Source organism: Myotis myotis, unplaced genomic scaffold (assembly GCF_014108235.1).
Source record: "Myotis myotis isolate mMyoMyo1 unplaced genomic scaffold, mMyoMyo1.p scaffold_m19_p_5, whole genome shotgun sequence".
Lineage (NCBI taxonomy): Eukaryota > Metazoa > Chordata > Mammalia > Chiroptera > Vespertilionidae > Myotis > Myotis myotis.
Window position 1 is genome coordinate 38705261 of NW_023416357.1, and position 23229 is coordinate 38728489.

Genomic DNA, 23229 nt, shown 5'->3' on the forward strand with positions numbered 1-23229 from the left:
GGCTTTTGGACCCTCTCCATGACAGCTGCCCGCTTTGCTGCTTTAGCCCTGATGACCAGCCATGACAGGGAAGAGGACTCAGTGTGGGGCCCCAGGACCAGTCTAGCTCCTGGATTCCCAAGCAGAGCCAGGAGCTGTGCATGCTGATATTTTCCTCTCACAGTAACTGGATTCAGAGTTGAATCCAAGGACCAGCTTCCTTGATGGATCATACCCTCCTGACCACTTCTGCTTTGGTTGATTTTCTCCCCATTGCAAACGATGGTGGCCAGTGACAGGGTTCTGCTGTGCAGAGCAGAGCACCCAGCCCCCTTCCTGCTGCTTTGTTCTTTTCCCCCAGCCGCCGCTCTGAGCCTCCCCCTCCCACAGTGTGGAGGGATAAGGGAAGCCAAGCAGTGTCATTTCTATTCAAATGCTTGGGAAGAAACTCTTTTTGAATTCTAGAAATCTTGAAGGGTTTTGAGCCACATATTTGAAAACAGAACTAGCAGATCGCTGTTTTTCCATGTTATCCAAGCTCATGGTTTTGTTTTATTTTATTTTGCTTTTTCCGTGCTTCGAGTGGTTGAAATATTTGGCACTTTTTTTGTTATGGGAGATCTGGTGGTATTTCATGTGTAGTCAAATCAAGTGGCTATGACCCACACTGCTGTGAAATAGGTTATACTGTAGGATCATGGTCTGAGCACACACACACGACCTCCACAAAGCAATTTACTTCCTGCCATGACATATTTAATCAACTGTTTTGCTAACAAATACAGGACTGTGCTAGTTTCATTTCCCAGGAGTTGCCTGATAAGCTCTGAAAACTCTGTTTTTGTCATTTTAGTGTCACTTTTCATTCATCTCTTTGAACTGTCATCATTTCAAAATTACAATTTTTAACTAGGAATGCGGACTGGTGGTTAAAAGCAGGAGGTTTGAGATGTAGGTCTGAGAAACAGTGAAAATATACAAGAAACTCAGGAAAATTCAGAACGTGACATTCTTGATGGCTGTGACAGAGTGTTGCCCCCACGGGTCCCATCAAAAACTTGCCAGTAAATAAGAATGAGTGAGTGAGGACACAACACGGTTGATCTAAAGTCTTGGGACACCCTTGGATGTCCACACGGACAAAAATTCAAACAGTATCACAGACTAAACAGTGACGAGTCAACAACACTCCTCTGGGCAAGACTGTATTTTCCAGAGAACGGCAGGGATATCTCCTACCCCACATGTTCTTCTGCACGGTGACATTGACATTCTTCCCGGAAAGGAAGAACCTAATTTCCTTCCTTTAGTGTCTGGCTTGGCTTAGTGACTTGCTTAAGCAATAGACTGAAATGGGGGAGACCACTCCAATTGCAACACACTCCATCCTTGCTGCTCAAAGACCTATCTGGGAAGATACCTGAGGGGTCATCTGCTTGGTTTCCCATCTGGTTGGCAGTGAAGTTGGAGACTGCAGGCTTTGTCCTGTAGCAGGAAGAGGCATTTTAGTGGGCAGAAAAGTTCCCTGGTCTCCCAGGAGCACTCGGGATGAACTTGGAGTCGGTTTCCAAAGATTCCTGATGACAAGAGCCACGCGGGCACTATTCTCCCCTGGACATTTTGGTTCTGTTTTTCTGAGTTGGGAGCTCAGATTTTACTTTTTTAAAAAGTGGCCTGGATGATTTTTCTCACCAGGGAAGTCTGGGAAGCCTTGACTTAGGGCAAGAGAGCAACTCTTTTCCTTCTGCTCAATGTTGCAAAAGAAGGAGCTGATATAATATTTAACCTCTGAAGAGAGACATCTGCTTGCATAAGCTCTGTCGGGGAAAGAACGAGGGTCACAGTTACTATTCTGAGGAGGAGGAAATTCGTGGGGTTGCTTTGAAGCGGTTCTGTGGTTATGAATGACAGGTACCGTCGCTGAAGATGGGGCTTTCTTCTCTAGATGAGCTTGGGTTTGATTGCAGAACACAGCAGGCTTGACAATGCAGCTGTTTACTTCCCCCCGAGGCCAGGGACTGTGCTGCCACCATGGAGGGAGGGCCGGAAGCATGTGTCCCCACACGCTAGGTCATGCCTGTGCTCACTCAGCCTCCGCCAATGATGCCATGCACGGGAAGGTTTCCTGTGGCACCCCTCCTCTCCGGCAGTTGGAATCGGTCCCCAAATGCTGAAAGCAAAAGGCACATGGGAAGTGGGAAGGAGTGCACACATGGTCAGGTCTGCTTATTTCTTTAATCTTCACCCAGATATATTTTCCACTGATTTTTAGAGAGAGTGAAAGAGAGAGGGGAAAGACGGAGAGAAATATCGATGTGAGAGAAACACATTGATTGGTTGCCTCCTGTGTGCGCCCTGACGAGGGCCGGGTCTGGGGAGGAGCCTGCAACTAAGGTATGTGCCCTTTAACTGGAATTGAACCTGGGACCCTTCCATCGGCAGGCTAATGCTCTATGCACTGAGCCAAACCAGCTAGGGCAAGTCTGCCTATTTCTAATGAGCTGACCAGCAGGAAAATTGGGGTTGATACATCAAGGGACCCTGGAGGTCCCGCTGCCATTTCTACAATCCTGGTTTTGGTAAGACACAACAGGGCCTTGGAACAGTGCCTAAGTGTCTAGAAAAGCACCTCCTGGCATATAAGGCAGCTCAATAGACACGCTGTGAATGAGCGAATGAATGAATGTGAATGAGAGACAGCTTGAATTGCAAAACAGAGACCTTGAATTATTGACAATTATGAGAAAACTTCAGGCTTCATTTCTCAGAACTTTATTCTTCTACACAAAGTTCAGGCCTCTGCCTGTTCTACTCTGTTAACCACAGGAGCCCAAAGTTCTCCCATAACTAATCTGAACCTATGATCGCTTGCTCTGCTCTTAGGAGCTCTCATACTCCCTTTCCCTTGTAAGGAACGGGTGATTGTGTGAGGACGATGGAGCAGGGCAGCAGGCCCTTGGAGGACTTCCCTGTCAACGTGTTTTCCGTCACTCCTTACACACCCAGTACCGCGGACATCCAGGTGTCCGACGATGACAAGGCAGGGGCCACCTTACTCTTCTCAGGAGTCTTCCTAGGACTGGTGGGGATCACGTTCACCATCATGGGCTGGATCAAATACCAAGGGATCTCCCACTTGGAATGGACCCAGCTCCTCGGGCCCATCCTGCTGTCGGTTGGGGTGACGTTCATCCTGATTGCTGTGTGCAAGTTCCAAATGCTCTCCTGCCAGTTGTGCAACGAGAGTGAGGAAAGGGTCCTTGACACGGAGCAGACGGCAGGAGGACAGTCATTTGTTTTCACTGGTATCAACCAGCCCATCACCTTCCATGGGGCTACTGTGGTGCAGTATATTCCTCCCCCTTATGGCTCTCAAGAGCCCATTGGGGTGAACACCGCGTACCTACAGCCAGTGGTGAACCCTTGCTGCCTCACACCACCTGGAGTGGTGGCCGCTGCCACGCCAAGCCCTCCTCAGTACTGCACCATCTACCCTTCAGAGAACTCTGCCTTTGTTGACGACCAGGACTACCCTGCCTTCGCGGATGGTGGAGATGACAGGTATGGTGTCTGTGGTGGGGATCCTCCCCTTCCCGCAGTCACAGCCATAGTCGATGGCTCTGTTTGCTCTATAAGGAAGGTGGTGGGCGAATGCAATCTCTGTGTGGCCTATTGCCAGGCAGGTGGCGTTGGTTCTGGGAACAGTGCTGTGGGCTGTAACGCATCTGTGTTTTCCGCTCACACTTCAGGTCCAGCCCTGATGCTGAGCTGCTAGAAGAGACGCAGCGGGGAGGTGAGGACTCTGCTGGCTTCTCTCCTCCCCCCTATGAGGAGATATTCTCCCTCCCTCGATAGAGACGAATGCTGAGGGAGTAGCCTGAAGTCATTGTTGCTGACAAATGAAGTGTTCTACGCTGCAACCTTCAGGAGGCAGACAGCAGAGCAGCCCCAGCAGCCTGACAGACACCATTCAAGGGGGGGAGGGGGGGAGGTGAAATGTCTCAAATTGGTAAAAATGAGGCTGGGGTGGAGAAATTACCTTCTGATACAGCAAGGGATCCCCCGTCTACAGTTCACCAGCAGCATGCCTACCAGCAGGAATCTCAACTGTTTATCCACAGCAGTGAGAGTGGGGGTGGGAGGGAGGCAGGGAAGAGAAAACTGTGGCTTTCCCAGGGCCCTTCTCAGTTCCCAGGGTACATTTGCATATCCCATCAGGTGTCCCCGAGGACTCTGGGTATCTTAAAGGCTGCAATAAACAAACGAATAAATGGAGTAAAAAATAAAGAATATGTTCTGTTAGGATATTGGATAGGTGTCTAAACCATTCAAAATAAGTAAGAATAGGACAATGATGTCATTAGATACTTAAGTTATCATTGGGTCGCAGGGACTCTGGGCTGCTGATGCTCTTGTGGGGAAGTGTAGGCTTGATGTGTCCTCCCAGGATGGGATCAGTGCTGGGCATGAGCTGCCTGGGCGCAGTGCCGGCAGAACCTGGGACTTCTCTCAGCACCTCACAAGAGTTCTGTGGAGTTAGACAGAACGGAGCTGCCATGCCAACACCTGGGAAATCATGGATCGCGGAAACAATCATTATAGCCAAGACAAGCTCATCTCTTTTATAAAAAACACACACACTGTTGCCCTTACTTTCCACGAATCCGGACTATGTAATAAACAACCAGAACAAACTCACAGGCTGTGGAAGAGATCAACTAAAATCATCAGGTTTTAAAAGAAAAGATTTTTCTTAGGCTACAAAGGGAGGCTTGCCCAAACAAGACAGGATTTAGCCGTTCTTTAAAGTTTTGGTACTATTTTTACCAGAAATATCTAGTTTTCCAAGGATATGATTCACATAGGCCATGGTATATTATTGTGATTTGTATTCTATCTCGGGAACAAAATCTTTTCCTATGAGAATTCATTTTCATGTTTGATGATAGGATGTGATGGAAAAATATAGTTCTGTTCACAGAAACTAGCTTTATATTCATTTCATGAAATACTGGACTCCGAGCTGGGGGCCATGGGCTCTGGGCAGGAAGTTAGTGACGGGGACATGGTTGAGCATCACCAGCAGCACGCCTACCAGTAGTGACACTCAGAGGCCTGCATGCCCGCCTCCCTCACCCCCTTCCCTCCTCACTCTCACCCACCCTGCAGCTTGATATCCCTGGGCTGGGGTTTGGCATGAAGGGATGCCCAAATTGGAAAAAGATGTTAGGAAAGGATGTCTCTGTGTGAAAGCTGGGAGGGTAGGACAGCCAATTTGTCTGGGTGACGCCAGGAGTCCCATATGCAAGGGCGTGGCCCGGGGGAGTTTGTAGCTCCAGAAACTGTCCCTGTTCTAAGACAGTGAAAAAGCGCTAACCGTAGAGGTAACCGATGCTTCTGAGGACAGTGCGTCAGCGCTAACCGCTTCGGGAGCTCAGGGTGGGGGGCTGGCCTGCAACAGTTGGGGGTCAGCAAATGGGAATGTGTTCATTCCGTCAGTATTTGTTGACTGAGCATCTACTCTGGGTCAGGACCGGGGCCAAGGGGCATATGACAGTGAAAAACCAAACCAACAGACGAGCAGATATGGCTCTGCCCTTGCAGAGTTCACCGATCATTATTCTCTGACACCAAAGAGGGGTCCTGAACTAGTCAGGAGAGTCACAGAGTTTGCTTGGGGAGTGCAGTCAAGGCCCTCACCACACCTAGCCCCAGGGAGTCACATTTACTAGGGTAGCCAGGTGGCTGGTGTTCTGGCCTCAGAGGACTGTCCTGGGAACTGAGTAGTTGATACCTGTACAAGGAGGAGGGGATGCCTAGCACATCCCTGAGTGGGAGAGGTCTTAGGGCTGCCCTGCAGGCTGTGTAAGCCTGTATATCGCTGCTGCCACCGCCCTCAGAGCTGCCTTCCAGTCCCTGACCAGTTACACCCACCAGCTCTCTTGCCTCAGGACAATCCCACAATGCTCTTTCTGTCTTTGTGTGGGGATTGCAGGGGCCAACATGACAGGAAGCCCCGAGTGGCCCCTGAACTCAGACACCAGGTCTCTGCCTGGTCTGTGACCAGCGAGGGCGCATTCCTGGACGAGTGTCTGGTTTGTGGTCTGGATGTTGCCATTCTCTCTCCTCTCAACATCTTATGGGACGAATAGAGAACTGGGATGTGGGAATGATGGACTGGAGTTTGGCCCAGCCACGCTATCCACCCCAAGGTTATGGTGTGGGAAGGGCCCTGCCATTGCCCACGTGCTCAAAGGCTCAGTGTCCAGGCCAGAGCCCGGGGCCTCCCTTGTCAGCCTTGTCGAGCATTTTGGTAGGTGTCCGCAGGGCAGCTGGGAAGCCACAGAAGGATTTTAATAATGCCCGTGACCTGACTCTGCACACTTGCTCACTCTGGGCAAGACCCAGAGGCATGGAGGGTGAAACATTGGTCTTGCTGGCAAAGCTCAGGCCTAAGTGACCAGAGCACCAGCGGACCTCGGTCTCCTCCACCTCAGCCTCCCTGGGGCCATGCGGGTAGGCACTTTCTGGTGAGCTACACGGAATTCAAAATGAAGCTCCGAGGTCTTGTTAATCCAAGGAGACAGGTTCCTTAAGAAAGTGAGGTTCTCTGGAAACCTCCTGCCAGCGCCTTGGGCTCCTTTTGGCTGGAGAGATGGCAGGCAGCTAACAGTCCTGATGGACCGGGGAAGGGGTCCTCCAGGCCTGGGAAGTGAGGCCCAGACACAAGGGGAAGACACTCTCATGAAGCTCTCAGCCCTCCTTTCTCCCCTGGAACCAACCTGTGGCCCAGCACCCACCCGGGGGCAGAGCTCTGAGGTCTTTCAGGGGCGGAGAACTTCCCAGGGATTGCAATCGCCTTCTCTTTGGCTCCACTGAGCCAGGCACGGGTCTAAATTTCAAATGCGCCGTAGCTCTCTGCAACACAGCCAGCCCTTTCGCTCTACCTATTTTTTGGGGGGCGGGGGGGAGGGAGGCACGGGGTACAGTATGAAAACAAAGACTCTTATTTGTGAAGAGCTGGCCATGGGTGTCTGTTTTCAGCTTCTGACCCCGGGGCCTCCTCCTCAGCGTGTTTACTGTTGGGTCAGTGGAGTAGGGTTGCCATGAAGCCCCACACCCCTGGGCAGGTGGTGTTTCTCCTCCAAACAGAAACTCCTCGCAGTGGCCGAGAGGCGGATACCTTCTTACCCACGGAGAGAAGAGGGCTTCCCACACATCACTGAGGTGACTGGGCCTAGCGCTCAGGAGTGTGCCCGTCTGTCCCGGTAACCAGGGCGCTGTCTGCAGCTCCAGCGCTCAGCACTCACCAAAGGCCTCGTTCAGAGCCCTCTGCACAGCCCACACTCTTGGTGCCTGTTGAACAACAAATGTGAAATAAGTAAACGAACTCTTCAAATAGGTAAGGACCTCTCTAACTCAACTTAGCTGTTTCATTGTTTTCTACGTTATGAAAAATTTCAAGTAAATACAAGAGTAGAGAGAATAGTATATGAAACCTATGTAGCCATCACCTAACCTCAACTCATGGCCAATCTTTTCATTTATACCCCAAGCACAGTCTCTCAACTGGATTTGTAAAGCAAATCCAAACTGTTAAATCATTTCATTCTAAAATACTTCATGTGTATTCTTCAAAGGTAAAGATTCGAGAGAAAAAACCCCAACACTATTATTACACCTAAAAAATTTACAATTCCTTAATGTCATTAAATATCTAGTCAATGTTTAACTTTCCCCAATTTTCTACTTTAAAAAAAAAAATGTTTTTATTGATTTTTAGAGAGAGAGGAAGGGAGAAGGAAAGAGAGATAGAAACATTGATCAGAGAGAAACATCCTCAGTTGGCTGCCTCCTACATGCCCCCTACTGGGGATTGAGCCTGCAACCTGGGCATGTGCCCCAACTGGGAATCAAACCAGTGATCTCTCGGTTCATGGGTCTACACTCAACCACTGAACCACACAGGCCAGGCCAGCCAATTTTCTACTTTTTATTTTTACCTCTTTGTTTTGTTTGAATCAGGATCCATTCTGCTAAATGCGCCCACATTTCTAGTCGTAGTACATTATGTTTTGGGATGTAGACAATTGGCACCCTATTGTGGTAGCAGATCCATATTTATTAAATTTCACTTTCCAAACAAAAATGTTTTTCAAGATTTCTTTTTACTCCATATCTCCTTCTCTGTCGGTTCCCTGAAACTCTAGGTATCCTTTGGAATTGGAAACTTTTCCCCCCTACTTTTAGCATATTATAATATTTTTCTAAATACAGGCCCAGAAAAAATTATACATGAAAAGAAAAATACCTTTAAGTGAGTGTTTAGTTGACAAATACCTGTTGCAGATTAGTTTCAAAAGTATCAGAAAACGCTGACAACCTTTAGCATTTTTGGCTTGGTCAGTAAAACTTAAAAAAAATGTTTTTTTCCTCCAGAGACCAGAAAAACTCCTTTGAACTTATCTAAAGTGGGAACTAGAGTCTCCTCCTTAAGAAATAAAGGGCAGAGCCTCTTGCTCTATATTAAAATGTTACCTGATGTAATTTAACTTCTGGAGGTTGTTGACTCTGGGCCTCTTACCAATAAGTTCTCAGTTTCAAGTTAAAAGTGAATCTATTTTCTGCATATGCCTGCAACTCTTCCTTTGAAGGTGAATGTGTGTGTGTGTGTGTGTGTGTGTGTGTGTGTGTGTGTGAGAGAGAGAGAGAGAGAGAGAGAGAGAGAGAGAGAGAGAGAGAGAGAGAGAATGTGACCCCCTACACTCCCTTCATATAGTATGTGATTTATGGATTCCTTGCTCACTTACTACTTGTAAATCATCATGAGTTTTATGTCCCAAGCAGTCAGCAGTTGGTTATAAAATCAACAGCAAGTGAACTAAATAAACCCTGACTGGCTTACTCTCAGAATTGATGACAAATCAGAAAGTGAAGACAACGCCACAGAAACATTCTCACCTGCCTCTGGGATGCCGCAAAGGTCTCAGATAGGGGAATTTTATTTGTCTTGAGCTTTTGGGAAGATTAATAACCAGATGAACTGGGAAGGAAATCCGTTTTCTGGATTCCAGAAGTTTTCTTATAACAAAGAACTTGTCCTCCGGCATAAAACCAACACGTGTGTAAATCACAGGCCTGTGCGCTGGAATCTGTGCTACACACCAGGGGCTGCACACGAAGATGAGGGAAGACAGAGATCTTCCTATTAACCCTCCCACTCATTCATTTAAAGAACACTTTTTAGAAAGGGGGATGAATGTGTGTATTCTTTTTGAACATACAGAATATCTCTTGAAGAATGCACAAGAACTGGTGATAATCATTTCCGGGGCAGAAGATAGGAGACTTATTTTTCACTTTACTCCATGCTAATGAATGAAATTTTTTTTAACCAGGTTCATAAATTACCTGTTTATAAAATTATTTTTAGAATAGAGGAAGGAGAAAAGGAAATGATCTTACTCTATGCACTTTTACTGTTAACATCATCTTCTTGGTCCTAAGGTAAATCATTTTCATTGCCACTGCTGCTTCTCTATGTAACAGGTAAACATACATAAGGCATACAGATACTAGGGTGGTATGTATACATACACCCACGTGGACAAATACACTGCCATATGAATATCACTTTTACATTTAACATATATATATGTTGTTGCTAGAGTCCTCTGCTGGCTAATGTCTGACACTAGGTAAACACTGACCAATATCCATGATATCAACATAGCAGCAGCACATAACAGAGTCACGAGTCGGATTCCACATAGTTCTTTCCTCTGAAGTTTTTCTCAACCCAGCCTCCACCTTCACACCTAGAAAACAGCTCATAGCCAACAGCAATTCGCTTACCGAAGAGCCACCACCTTTGAACCTTCAGAGGTGAAACCAGGGGAACCCAAGTAAGCTGATTCCTCCTCAGAGCAACTACAGGGGTCAACTCTGCCGCAGTCCCCACTCTGGACAAATGGGTGTGAGAGAGATCAGTGCCCCTCCCCCGCAGGCTCCCCCTGCTGCTGGGCCAGGCCAGGGCTCCTCCTGCTGAACTTCAGGGGCTGGTCTGATCCCACTTCAGCCAGGAAGGAGCCTCCATCCCTCACCAGCCAGAACAGGAGCCACACAAACACGCTTGGAATTTTTCAGAGGGAAAGTAGGCTGCAGGGGGAAAACAAAAGCCCTGTCTAAAAGCTCCAAGCAGACAACAGGTTTAGATTAGAGTGTGTCTGCACCTCGTTTGCACCCCGGAGAGGCCACTGGGGACTCACTAGTGGGGGGGGGGGTCACCTTTCTGTTCCCTCTGCTCAAGTAACACCCTGACTTCCCAGCTCACTCTGTGGTCCTTGAAGGCCTGTGGCAAGAGCCACGGTGGTTATTGAGACTTACGTTCTTGGCAGACATTTTCTCAAAACTGAACAAAATCAGCCCATTACTCCAAGGGAAATAACTGACAGCATTTGTTGCCAATGATAACATTCAATCTTTCAAGTGAAAACTGAAATTCTTGAGAACTTATATTTGTCATCATGAGCTTGACAACATCTCCCAAAGTGGACTTTTCTTTTGAGATCCGTAGGGGTATTTTTTTCCCCAAAATGTGATTTTAAAAGTTTTATATCATGAAATATATCAACATTTGAGAGGTCTGCATAACTCAGTGAACAAATATTTTCCTCATGACCACAACACAATATTACAAAACCATGCTCAGGTAAAAAATCCATTCACAGTGCAAGATAAACCAATGGGTTTTAATGTAAGAGAGTACAAAGTATTCATTGATATGATTTCAGGTGTCACATTGCAACTAGCCTTTAAGAAACAATTATGTGAGTTTTGGTATAGCATCAAAGAATAATATCCACAATTATCTGAAAAGCTTTTAAAATAGTTCTATATTCTCTAACTATGTATCTGTATGAGGATAGACTAGAGTCTCTTTATATAATTCAACCAAACTCTGCAAATGCAAGATAGCATGAAGAAGAATGCAGAAACAAATATGAGAATCTGGCTGTGTTATGTTAAGTCAAATATTAAAGAAGTTTACAAAAATGGAAAACAATAACACCCTTTAACTTTTTAAATTTTTTGCTTTGGAAAATACATGTTATTTAACATGTATGTGTTTTATAGTTGTAATTTTAATTTTATTTTTAAAAGTTTTGGAGATCTTGGAGCTGGGTTTTTTGTGTGTATGTTTTATTGAGGTATAGTTGACATACATTTTTAAGGTATTTAAAGTGTAATGAATAAATATTTTATTTGGTTTTAATTCCTAACATGGTAAATACTGATAGATGTTACTCACATTAAAAATAGCATTTGGGGCTCCTCAATAAATTGTAAGGATATAATGGGTTCACAAGATCAAAAAGGTTGAGACTTCTGGCCTATATTATTGAGGGGGAGAGGGAGTGGCAATGTTCCTAGTTAAAAGACTATTTCCCAGCCTCCTTTGCAGCTACATTTGGCCATGTGGTTAAGATCTAGATCACTGGAAGAAGTTTTCAAAAGGGGTTTCCTGAGAGACTACTGGAGAAGAGATAGCTGGGGGTGAATTCCTTTCTGACTTTCTGCTTTTCTCATCTTGAACACTAGAACTTGTATGTGACTACAGAAACCCCAGCAGTCACCTTGACCCAAAAGGCAACCTTGAGGGTTAAGGCTACTTGTTACAAAGATAGACAGAAAGATAAAGGCTGGTTCCCCAATGACTATGAAGATGTCTGACTCCAGATTTCTTTTAAATGAGAGAGAAGTAAACTTTTAAATCTTGTATAAGCCATGAGTATTTTGCTTTTCTGTCACACGTGGCAGAACCCAATTATTCTCCCTTTAAGTGTGATAATATGCTAACACGCAAACTACAAACGGTCCAACTTTATGTGGATTATATGTATTTCTAAGGTTGGGTTTTATTCTATGTCAACCATTGTCTTAATATTTACAAAAACATTATTCAGGGTTAGTATTATAGACACCCAGAAATTTGTTCAACTCTTTGAGCAACAAGCATTTAGGAAGCCCATCGTATTGGCAGGCGGGAAGCCAGCACTGGGTATACCTGCCCTCAGAGCCCTGGTGGTCCAGGGAGTGAACCGCCTCACTGCAGGGCCTAACACTGTCCTCACAGCTCTGCTGTGGGCCCCGCATTAAGATAACAGACTATGCTCAGCATCTAGAGAGAAGCAGACAGCTTGTCACTTAAGTGGTATTTCTGGGGCAGGAATTAAAATTCTCTTGAGTACATTTTATTGTCACCTGTACTCAATGAACCAGAATGGCCTAAATAAACAAAGAGGCTTCCCTCTCCCCTCTCCCCACTCCCCTCTCCTTAGTTTTGGTGGGTTGACATATCTCATTTCCCCGATTACCCATGTCAGTTGTTGAGTGCTCTCTCATGTTACGGTATCAATAAAGTAACTGGCTGGCTTTGAAAGCATAGTTGTAGGAGGCCAACAAATCTTGTCCATGGAACCACCTGTAATTAAAATCCTCTAAGCAAAGGTAACTTTCTGTGGAAACTTGAGCTCTCCCTTCCTTCCTGTTACAGAGTCTATTTCCACTTATTGGGGGGGCATCATAGGTAGGGGTTGGATGAAGGATACACAGAAGCCTCACTTAGAAAGGCCAGCAAATTCCAGAAGGGGTAGCATCTTTGGCGTAAGCAAATCTCCCCCGGGCTCGTTGGGTTTGGGATGGATTCAGGCCAGACCTCACCACTGCACAGCCTGCTGAGGATCAAACATAAAATATTATTGATAAAAAACTGCAAACTCTACAGAGCTGTAGTTATTACTCATGCTCCCCTTATGGGGAAAGCAGGTTCAAGTGAGAGCATGGGCTGAATTAGAATATTGGCTCTGTCACCTGTTAACTGGGTGACTTTCGGCAAGTTGCTTAACCTTGCGGAGCACAAGAAATAGTTATTTACATTTTTTTTCAAATAATGCTGTTCACTCCAGCAGATGGACTAACACAGGCAAAAATGTGCTGGTATAGTTTGAGGAATGGCTTTTTCTATTAATTTTACTCTACTATAATCTATCACTTAGCATTAGATTTGTTTTTATACAACTAAAAGACCCAAATAACTTAAACAAGTTTACAGTCAAACCTCATTTCTCACATGTCTCCCATCTCCAACAATTCATTTCTCAACTCGATAAACCTTTCATGCTGATACCTGTATGGTCAGTCATGTGTCTCTCAAGAAACCAACAAAAGAGAGAACGTCCAAGTATGAGTCACTTTACCGCTGTTAACATCTCAGGATATTGTGCTGTGAATATTTTCATGGTGTTTTTTGTTTTGTTTTGTTTTTTGCTTTTGTTGCTGCTTATTATTAAATTTTCATTTTTTTATTGTGCATTTCTTTTCCTTTTTGTTAAATTTTCATTTATATTTCATGTCCTCTTTGTTTTTAAAGTGTTTATTTATAGATTAAAAAATATATTAGACATGTACTGCATATAAGAAGGGTTAAAACATTTGGGGTTCTAGAACAGATTAATTCAATTTACAGTATTTCTAATGGGAAAAATGCTTTTTGGTTTTTGAACAGCCTTCCGGAACAAATTAAATCCGAGAACCGAGGTCTCTCTGTATTTCTCTCTCACGTATAAAAAGCTTAGAGATAGGTCGCACAGGGCTGACCCCTTGGTCATCAGGGGCCCAGATTCCTATCTTTCTGCCATCTCCACTTAGCACCTGGCTTTCCTCTTCAAAGTCATCTCCTGATCAAAGATGGTTGCTGAAGCTCCATTATGTCTCCATTCCAGAAGGCAGAAGGGAAAAGAAAAAAGGGCACACCTCGCACCAGATTCAACTCTTGTAAAGAAACCTTCTTGGGAGTTCCAGGTTATCCTTCCACTTCCACCTCATTGACCATCATTTGGTCCCATGGCCGTACTCGCAAAGGCGTCTGGGAAACGTGGCCGTGTTCGTTACTGTTGTTCCATTACAAAGGGGAAAGAGTAGAATAGACATTAGCTAAGCAACTAGCAGCCCCTTCCATACTTGGTTCTCTCTTTCTCTCTCTCATTTTGTCTAGATTCAAATATCTGCTCAAGAATGTGGAACTTTTCAGAAAATGTTTGTTTTGAATCCCTCTGCTGAACCAGAAATATTAATTTTGAAATGCCAAGTATAAATACACATGCCAGATGCAAGGTTTTAGCCAAAGAAGCTGGACTTGTAATTTTAGAACGACAGATGCATTCATCAGCAGGGGACTGTCAATGAGTTACAGAGCCTCTGAGTTGTAAAACAGGCAACCTTCTGACTGAACCATGGCACCACGGACTTGCATGTGTCACATATTTGTCTCATTTCTCTGGGTCTTGTGGTATTTTTGGTCTCCCCCATCTTCCCATTTGAAGGGCATTAGCTGTTATGGAAACAGAGACATTCAATTCACATGGCAGGATTTGATGATACTGACACATGTAAAACACAGTTCATTCCAGAAGCTGTGATTTAATAAGCCTGAATTGCTCCCTGAGTTTGGGGAGGTGGAAGGGGGGAGCGTGGGGGAAGCCAGACACCTTTGGGAGCTGCCATAACTTCTTTGGAGCATTGGAGCTATATTTAGTGCAATTAAGTTGCTAATTCAGTAAAAACTGCACAGTTCCCTTGCGGCCTGAGAGAGTAACATGCAGCTGCTAATGGTGGCTGATTTATAACCAGGGGATGACCTAGGCACCAGGGGAAATGAGCCGGATTCTTCTGAAGGCCTAAATCATGCTTAGCCCGGGGATCAAAGCAGCATGCTCACCCTGGGCAGAGCACCAGAGTTGGGCAGCCTCCAAAAGCAGCCTTGAAAGGGTCCCAATTTTCCACAGGATTAGACCCCTGCCTCTCCCTCATCCCTCAGAAGGATGCAGAAAGTGTAAGCGAGCTTCCAAAGGCTCAGGAGGCAGGACCTACCCCTTCCTCAACCTCAGGCTCAACCTTAGGGGCAAAAATGACTCCAAAGGCAGAGAAGTATGAACTTAATCTGTGATCTCTCCGACTAGCAGTTTCAGGTCGCTGGAGATCATGTATGGGGGTGAGCAGGCAAATCTGAAGGGCAAGCAGGTTGTATGCCATTCACAGCATAGGCTGATTCAGTGGTTCTCAAACATGTCTACATATTAGGATCACCTGGGCAGCCTGAAAAAGCGTAATGCCCAGCCTGCCCCCTCAGACCAATGAAATCAGATTCTCTGGAGGGGGGACCAAGACATCAAAAAATGTTTAAAGTCCCCCGAGGGATTCCAATGGACAGCCACGTTTAAGAACCAATGGTCTGGCTTGCACAGACTTTGATATGAATGACTTCCCCTGCAGCTGCGTGGGGGGCTGCCTGCACAGACATATGTCCCAGCCTGCACCGGGTGGGGTGGAGAAGCAAAGAGGTGACAGAGGACAGCAGGAAGATGGGTTGGCCTTCCAGAAAGAAAATAACTCAAAAGCAAATCTAGACATTGGGCCACAAACCAGCAAAACGATTTGGGTTCCTGAACAGCTTGCATGATCATGAATTTCACTCTTAATCTGCCCAGTTCTGGAGCTGTCCTTGGATATTTTCTAAGACCCGTGTTTTATGTAATTAAGACAGCAACCACACTCAAGTATCACTTCAGAGTTTGCAAAGCACGCTTTCCATACCCGTCATCCCTAGCAGATTGCACAACTCAGGGCTCTGCCCCCATCTGTGGAGGGTGAAGCCTCTTCCCTCTCAGATCTGATGCCATTAAACCCAGAAGGTTGGTTTTCCATGTGTGGTTTCTACTGGGAATTTGTTTTCTTTTTCTGTGTTTTTTCTCTCTGAGTTTTCAACTCCTATGGAAAGAATTAGGAAATAAAGTTTAAAGGCAAAATCAAGCCTTATCCTCACTCAACTCCACCCTCTAGCTGGGGCTCTGCTGACCCCCCATCCCGAAGGCCCACTGTTTGGATCCAGGGAAACACTCAGTGATGCTTAGGGGAACATGTGCGAAGGTGAATGATGCAGCGGCAAACCCCGCTGGGAGGCTGAAGGTGTGCGTGGTGCTCTGGGTGTGGGGAAGGAAGCCGTGGCCACACAGAACATGCTGTGCTTCCTTAAGTAGTGTAAGTGTGGCTGGGCTCCTTCTGGCCCCAGTCTGCCCACAGCCTTGTCAAAGGCAACAGTCAAAGGGGACTCCCGCGCTGTCCTGGTGAGCCAGCCTGCAGGCCCAGGTCTCAGTCCTGGTCCTCGGTGGCCCTCCTGCTCACATGCAGCAGAGCATAGCAACCAAGAGCTGACTTCCATACCAAAGGACAGCCCCTTCGCGGCTGAGTGACTTCGATAAATCACTGAAATTTGTCCCGCCTCTGTGTCTTTTTTCTGTGGAATGGAATAGTCTGGGCTGCTTAACGCTGCTGGGAGGCTCAGCTCGACGCTCAGCTCAGGCCTGCGGCCCTGGTAGAGCTCTGTAAGTGGTGGCAGTGGCTTCTCCCACTGCCGCAGGTCTCAGAGTTCACTGCCTTCGTCTGGTCTGATGGGCCTGTCACTGTGCATGATGTGTGTTTCATGAGTCCAGTGATAAACACTTTTAGCAAAAAACATCTGAACTCTAAGGTTCTGGTTCAGTCTTTTTCCTTAAGGACCACAGACCGGTGTCTAAGAAAGTAGGTTCTGGACTCGAATGGCCTTATCTGGTTCCATCATTCTGCTCTGACCTTTGGCAAGTTCTTTCCCTTCCTGAGTCTCAGTTCCCACATCTGTGAGATGGAAGCAACAATATTATTCACACCCTAGGATTTTTTTTTAATGTATCTTTATTATTGAAAGTATTAGGAATGTCCCCTTTCCCCCATTGACCCCCTCCGCCCTGCACCATGCCGTAAGGTTTATTGGGAGAATCAAGAAATAATGCCTGGAACATAATTAGCATCTGGTTTAAAAAATTTAAAAAGTGCTGATATTTTTGGGCTGCCCTGTCAATCCTCCATCCCCATGAGCCGGGCATAAAGGCTCTCTTTGCGGCCCCATGGCTTTCCATGACAGTTCCTGCCAACTTCAGATCTACTCAGCTCCAAGGACCCCAGGAAGCCCCATCGTCCAGGAGTGCCCTTTCCAAAGTGGCCCCACCTAATAGAAATGCCTTCTCTCTTGAAAGAGTGCTTGCTTCCTAGGGCAAGAGCCGCTCATGAAAACGTTCCAACATTCCATCACCCGTCTCAGTGTGCCCCAGGGAGCCACTCTCCCTTCCCCCCACTGCTCCTGGGGGCCGGCCGTGTCCTGTCTCGGCAAGGCCGAGACACCTATTCCAAGACGCTCTAGCAATTTAAAATGGACACTTTCTCCCAAGTGTGCCACCCACTGCCTGCCAGACCGCTCCACCCAAAACACAGGGCTGGGGAGGGGTGGCCTGCACAAACTGGCCACTCCCACACCTAATAATAACTCCAGTTTATTCACGGCCCAGAGCCCCACCCAGATCAATTTGACATCACTGTTTCCATAGGAAACAATAATCTTCAAATGGAATAGAGCAAGAGCTGAAAGCCCCACAAAATGCAGCCAGATGAGACCAACATGTTCCTGAAACAATGGCCACAATGGTGTGGTGGGACCGCAAGCCTGTGAACGTCTCTTCCAGATGACTTCCACATCCCAGCGCGACGTTCCTCCGCTGCGAGGAATGCGGGAGCCTGGCAACTATGAAAGCAGCACAGCGCAGCCTCACACAGCCTATGGGAGCCGATCTTTACAGAGAGGCACGACCCTCGCATTAAAAGTCAAGACTTACTCTGGAGCATGTGTTAATCCTCAACATTTCAAAGTAAGTATGTGGACGCTAGTTCTCTACGGAATTCAAAATACACCCTCGGCTTGCTCTCTGCCACTGTCTGTAGCCCTCGGCACCCAGGACAGGGGGCTGTCTGCCTTACTAGGTTTAGGTGCCGCGTACAAGCTCCTTCAGAGGAGGGGCCCTGCCTTATCACAGAGCCTGAGCCCCCAGAGTCCACACAGGTAGGTGCTTATGTTTGGTGATAAACAGGATGACATAATACTGCCCAGGAGAGAAGGGAATCCACATGAAGGTATTATCTGAACACATTCAAGGGCATTTTGTTCCAGGAAGTCCTAAGAGGATATTAACTTATCTTCCCCCTCAAGCCTCAAAGGGAAGTCCCTGAACCGGCACTGTGACATCGCTGGGAACGTGTCAGAAATGCAGAACCTGGGATTCAGCCCAGACCCTGGTCAGAACCTGCATTTGAATAAGATCTTCATTTACTACAGTCATTCATATACATCCTACAGCTTGAGAAGCTCTGTCAGTCCATCCACCTTCATGGCCGAGAGAAGTACTCAAGTAAGATTCTAGGGAGAGAGAGAGGGGCCGGGGCGGGGGCGGGGGGGGGAGACAGAGAGAAGCCAATAATAATAGCTAACATTTATTGAGTGCTTATAAAGAGCCTAGGAGGTCAGCACTGTCAGTCGGCACTGACTGCAAGTTGTGGAGATGCAGTCACACCTGCAGAGCGCACACCCGTAACCAATCTGCTATATATAAGGAGGTGCTGTCCTTACCTGGTCTCTGCCTGGGAGGCTCAGGGTGTCGGGGTCCCTGCTGTCTGCATGACCATCTCTCCCACGAGGCTGCTGCCTCCCCGGCCTCACTCCGGCACAAACACTCCAAATTGCTCAGTGGTGTCAGCCGTGCCCTTGTTCTGAGGGCCTTGTTGTAATTAGCCTCCTCGTTCCACCAGCTTGCCAGGGAGCACGTGTGGGATCCTGTTGGCAGGCTCAGCCCCGCTTGGGATTCTGGCTGCATCCCTTGCTAGTGTGTGTCAACTTCTTTGGCTTCTCAGGGTCTCATTTTTCTCACCTGTGAAAAGAGGATAATAAGAGTGCCTGCTGCACTGGGGAGTTTTCAGACTTAAATAGACTCACCCAGAACAGGGCCTAGAACACAGAAAGCCATGCCTAGAACTTACGAAATCTGCTTGAAGGCACTGACCACCACCTCTCTCTCCTCTCAGGACTCGGAATAGATGCCTGGTGAGTGAGGGGCGGCGCCTGGGAGAGACAGAGGCAGTGGTTTCTGCGTTAACTGCACAGATGGCAGTGAGGGCAGGCGAGTGAGTCAGGGCCTGACGGAGGCCGGGTCAGGGGGAGGCTGTGCCCCTGTCTCCTAGTTCCTGACCACATGCATCCCACCAAACCCTCCTCCCCGGTGCATTTCCATAAAAGGACCCACGGACATTCATGGACACCCGCCTCTGGAAGCCTCGGACTGAAACACCACGAATTCCAGAACTCTGGAAAAGTGCCCTCGCTCCCTCGGAGTCGCTTTAAGCTCCAAGGGCCTGGGAACAAACAGCAGGCATCGTAAACGGCAGGCTCTGACGGCTTCAAAAGCACTCAGTTCAAGCATATACAGAGATTCCAGATTGATGTCTAACTTCTGAAGATCTGCGCAATGAAGGGCAGGGAGCAGGAGGGGCTCCGCAGGGAGAGAGGCTCAGACCGGCAGCGCTGGGCCGGGCTCCTGAGTGGCGCAGGCTGGGGCACACGTGTGACTGTTTCCAGGCCTCCCTGGCACTTCGCAGCCTCTCCATCGACATCCACCAGCAGTGGCCCCCAACAGCTTCACTTTCATCTCGGCTACCCCTGGTATGCACCACCATGCTTTTCATATTTAGTTTCATAATAATACATGTTAAGCTTATATTTAGCTCTATTGTCATAGAAAAGATGTGGAACTCTAACAGCAGGCACAAATGCGCGGTGGTCCCGGGGCGGGCGGTGGTTGGCGGGCTTGCCCAGGGGTTAGCGTCCTCACTGCTCCAGCTCTCAGTGAGGATTTCCCCTAAAGATACAAGATGCTGGAAACTTCTGCCAGGGGGATGCAGCTGGCACGCATTTTTGCAGGACCAGCTACATAAGTTGCATGTAAATACAAAATGAAAATGTGGGGCATCTTGTTTAAAAATTATTAAGAGTATCATGGAGGTGACAGCAGTGTTAAACCTGGTGCCGAGCTCTTCTAAAGGTGAGTCTCGGGTGACAGCACGGATCACACCGCCATCTGGTCAACCCTGCATTTTAGGCCGCAATATCGAATTCAAGCGATGTCATATTCCCTTTTTCCTCCAAAATTAAATTTTAAAAATTAGGGTGCTCCCTCCCCATCCTGGGAGCCTCAGGAAAGCTGGGCTTCCATGGTGCTAACAATGGCAGGGGCAGGAGGGAGGCCCCCATTGCTCCTCTGGCCACACGGAGCTACAGCCAACCCTGGTCCTCACCATTGGGGCACTCAGGGGTTCAGAGAGGCCTCCACAGACTACGGACTTGGCTTCCACCAGCTGCCAAATCTCTGCCCCCCATGTTCCTGGGGCCCCACTGGCCCTCCTCACATTGGGAGAAGTCAGGCCCTCTTGCAGGATCTGGCTTCACACAGAAGCCCCTGCTCATGCCCTGGGGTAACTGGTAATACAATTGTAGGGTGCTTCCTCCAAGTCCTTTTTGCGTTTTGATTATATATTAGTGTGTATATATATATATACATATATATATATGTACATATGTATATATGTATATATGTATATATGTATATATGTATATATATATATTCCATGTTTTGTGCTTTTAACATATACATACTCTTCATAGTTCATTACACGACTATAGCACCTTCTAGTACCCAATTTCCTGTTGATTTATGCTATGGTCTGAATGTTTGTGTCCCCCCAAAACTCAAATGTTTAAACCTAATTCCCCAGGTTATGGTATTAGGAGGTGGGGTCCCTGGGAAGTGATTAGGTCATGAGGACAGAGCCCTAGTGAATGGGCTCTGTTTTTATAGCAAATATATATGATATAAAAACATAAAAAGGACTCAGTGGAGGCACCCCACATTTATATCAGCAGTTACCCCCGGGCATAAGGGTAGGGATGTGTGTGTGTGAAGCAAATACAACTGCAGAGGGTGTTGGACGCTGGGCACATGCTCCAACTATGACTGTAATGTTTTATTTCCTTCATAAAAAGATCTAAAGCAAATGTGACAAAATTTTAACAACGGTGAGTTCTGAGTGGTGGGAGCTGGGGTGTTTGTTATTTATTTTTGTCCTGGTCTTATTTTAAATTTTTCTCCAAAAGAAGAAGAAGAAGGGTTCGGGGGGATGGAAGACCAGTTCTGGCAAACATAAATGCACAGCCATATGCCACCATATAACCACAGACCTCATGGCTCCAGAAGAAAAAAGTCGTAGAGAGAGTGTGGGAAAATGGTATTTTAAAGCGCCATGTAGCCTCTATATTGAAGAATGTAGGGAGCTGGCAACTTGCCTGTACAAGGACAGAAAATTAAGAGACAAGGAAAGGTGAGTATATTAGTCAGGGTAGGCTAGGCTTTGCTACACGAACAAACCACCCTGAATCTCAGTGTTTAACACAACAAAAGTTAATTTTTTCTTTCCTGCGAAGTCCACTGCATATCCAGCTGACTTTCCAGGCAACCTCCTCCAAGAGGCAATTCTGTGGCTCCACAATGTCACTCAAGGCTTCCAGCGTAGCTGGGGAAGAGGCAACCTGGAGAACCACACAGGGGTTCAGTGCCTCAGGCCAGAAGGAATGGGGACACTTCCATTTGCGTTTTACGGGCCAGAACTAGTCACATACCCTGGCCCAACTACAAGGAGCCCTTTTAAACGAGGATAGAGCTAAATGTATCTGTATGTTGCTATTGTTGCTATTACTCTTTAAAAGTAGTCATATGTGGCTTTGTCTAAACATTTGTAATCAGATTTGCAACGTGTTTTTAAAAAAGGGTAAAATGATCTTGAAATAATTTCTGGGTCTGTTTAAGCAGCTTATTGTTATGCAAAGAAACTACATTCAGAAGCAGGAAACCACTTTATTTGCCTAAGAAACCATTTCACTGTCCCAGACAGTGGCGATGTGCATTTCTCAAACTTAGGGAACGGACTCCGTGGGAAGTAGGGGCTGCACTGACTCCACACCTCCTCTCCTTTCACGTGAGCTTCTCTAGGTTAATCCCGGCTGTTCCTGAAGAGCACACTTCCGTCCCAGCCATTTCCCGACTTCCACCTAATGCCAGAGTCATTCGTGGCTTTGTTTTTATTATTAAATTTCATATTTTGAGTGTTATGAAGACATTCTGCATGGATCTGCAGGGTGCACCCTGCCCTGGAGTTGCGGAAGTCGCTTGCCTATGTAAAGAGCCCGAGTCTTACACTATGGTGCCATGTCCTCGCTGGAAAAAGCAGGAGCTCCCAGAATCAGAACCTCCTCAGGGAACACAGAGCCAGGCGAGCAGAGGGCCCTGCCTGCAGCCTTTGTCTTCTAAGAACTACCAGGACTCTCCTACTGGGAAGAAGCACAATTGAGATGCGGTATGTGGTGAGCCTGCCTGTCGCCCTCAGAGGACAGACGAATGCAGAACTTGTCTTCACCTTTCAGGCCCTGTGAGTTCTGGTTCTGTCCGTGGAGCCATCATGGCCCATCACCCTCAGGCAAAACTAAGTGTCTCATCGCTCTCCCCTGGGCCCCTAGGGATAGCCCTACGGTGTTGGAATCTGCTCTTCCCTGGCCCTTGTCAGGCTCTCCTTGCACTGCCCCTGGCATTTGTTTCTGGGCGAGTCTTCCAGCTTCCAGTTTCTCCCATCCCCAGAGTCCTTCCCGCAGCCCCCACAAACACTGCTGGGACGCCAGTCCTTCCTTCAAAATTGCAGCAGCTCCCCCTACAGGACAAAAGAAGGCACTCAGTGAGGCCAAGAGCCTTCTCCAATCGACCCAAACTAACAGGTCTATTTTCCCAGCACAGTCCTTTAGCCACCCTGTGGCAGGGTCTACAACTGGGTGAGGGTAGGTAGGGCCATTTGGTAGAACCCCCATTTTCACATTGAGCCCAAATTTAGACTTCTGACATAATTTGCAAATGAGGTGCTGCATATAGTCCCAGGGATAAACTGTCCTGAGTTCCCAGGCAGCTTTATCTTGGGCCCGTTACTGGACCACATTACCTGTGGGAAACTTAAATCAATATATATTTTAAAAGCTCTAATTTTTGTGAACAGTACAATTCTCTAGCATTATGTTTTGTATGAAAATAATTTAATTGTTCAATGTAAACATATTTTTAAATGACCACAAAGGTTGTCACTTTCATGAACATTTCTTTCTCTTGGTCTTCTTTTCTTTTTCTTTTCTTTTCTTTCTTTCTTTTTTTTTTTTTTTTTTTTTTTTGGTGGTGGTGGGGAAGG

At 46.9% G+C, this 23229-nt stretch overlaps 1 protein-coding gene across 1 annotated transcript; it reads left to right on the plus strand.

Annotated features, from left to right (window-relative positions):
• The first annotated feature begins 2846 nt into the window (after nt 1–2846).
• TMEM174 (transmembrane protein 174) lies at nt 2847–4954 on the plus strand. Its single transcript, XM_036309787.1, has 2 exons — nt 2847–3540; nt 3729–4954. Exons 1-2 carry the CDS (start codon nt 2915–2917, stop codon nt 3832–3834), a joined length of 732 nt encoding a protein of 243 aa, XP_036165680.1. The 5' UTR covers nt 2847–2914; the 3' UTR covers nt 3835–4954.
• The last annotated feature ends 18275 nt before the right edge of the window (nt 4955–23229 follow it).

Coding starts and splice junctions, on each gene's coding strand:
- TMEM174 (XM_036309787.1), top strand. CDS start 2,915: ATGGAGCAGGGCAGCAGGCCCTTGGAGGACTTCCCTGTCAACGTGTTT. Junction 3,541..3,728: donor GCGGATGGTGGAGATGACAG/GTATGGTGTCTG, acceptor CTCACACTTCAG/GTCCAGCCCTGATGCTGAGC.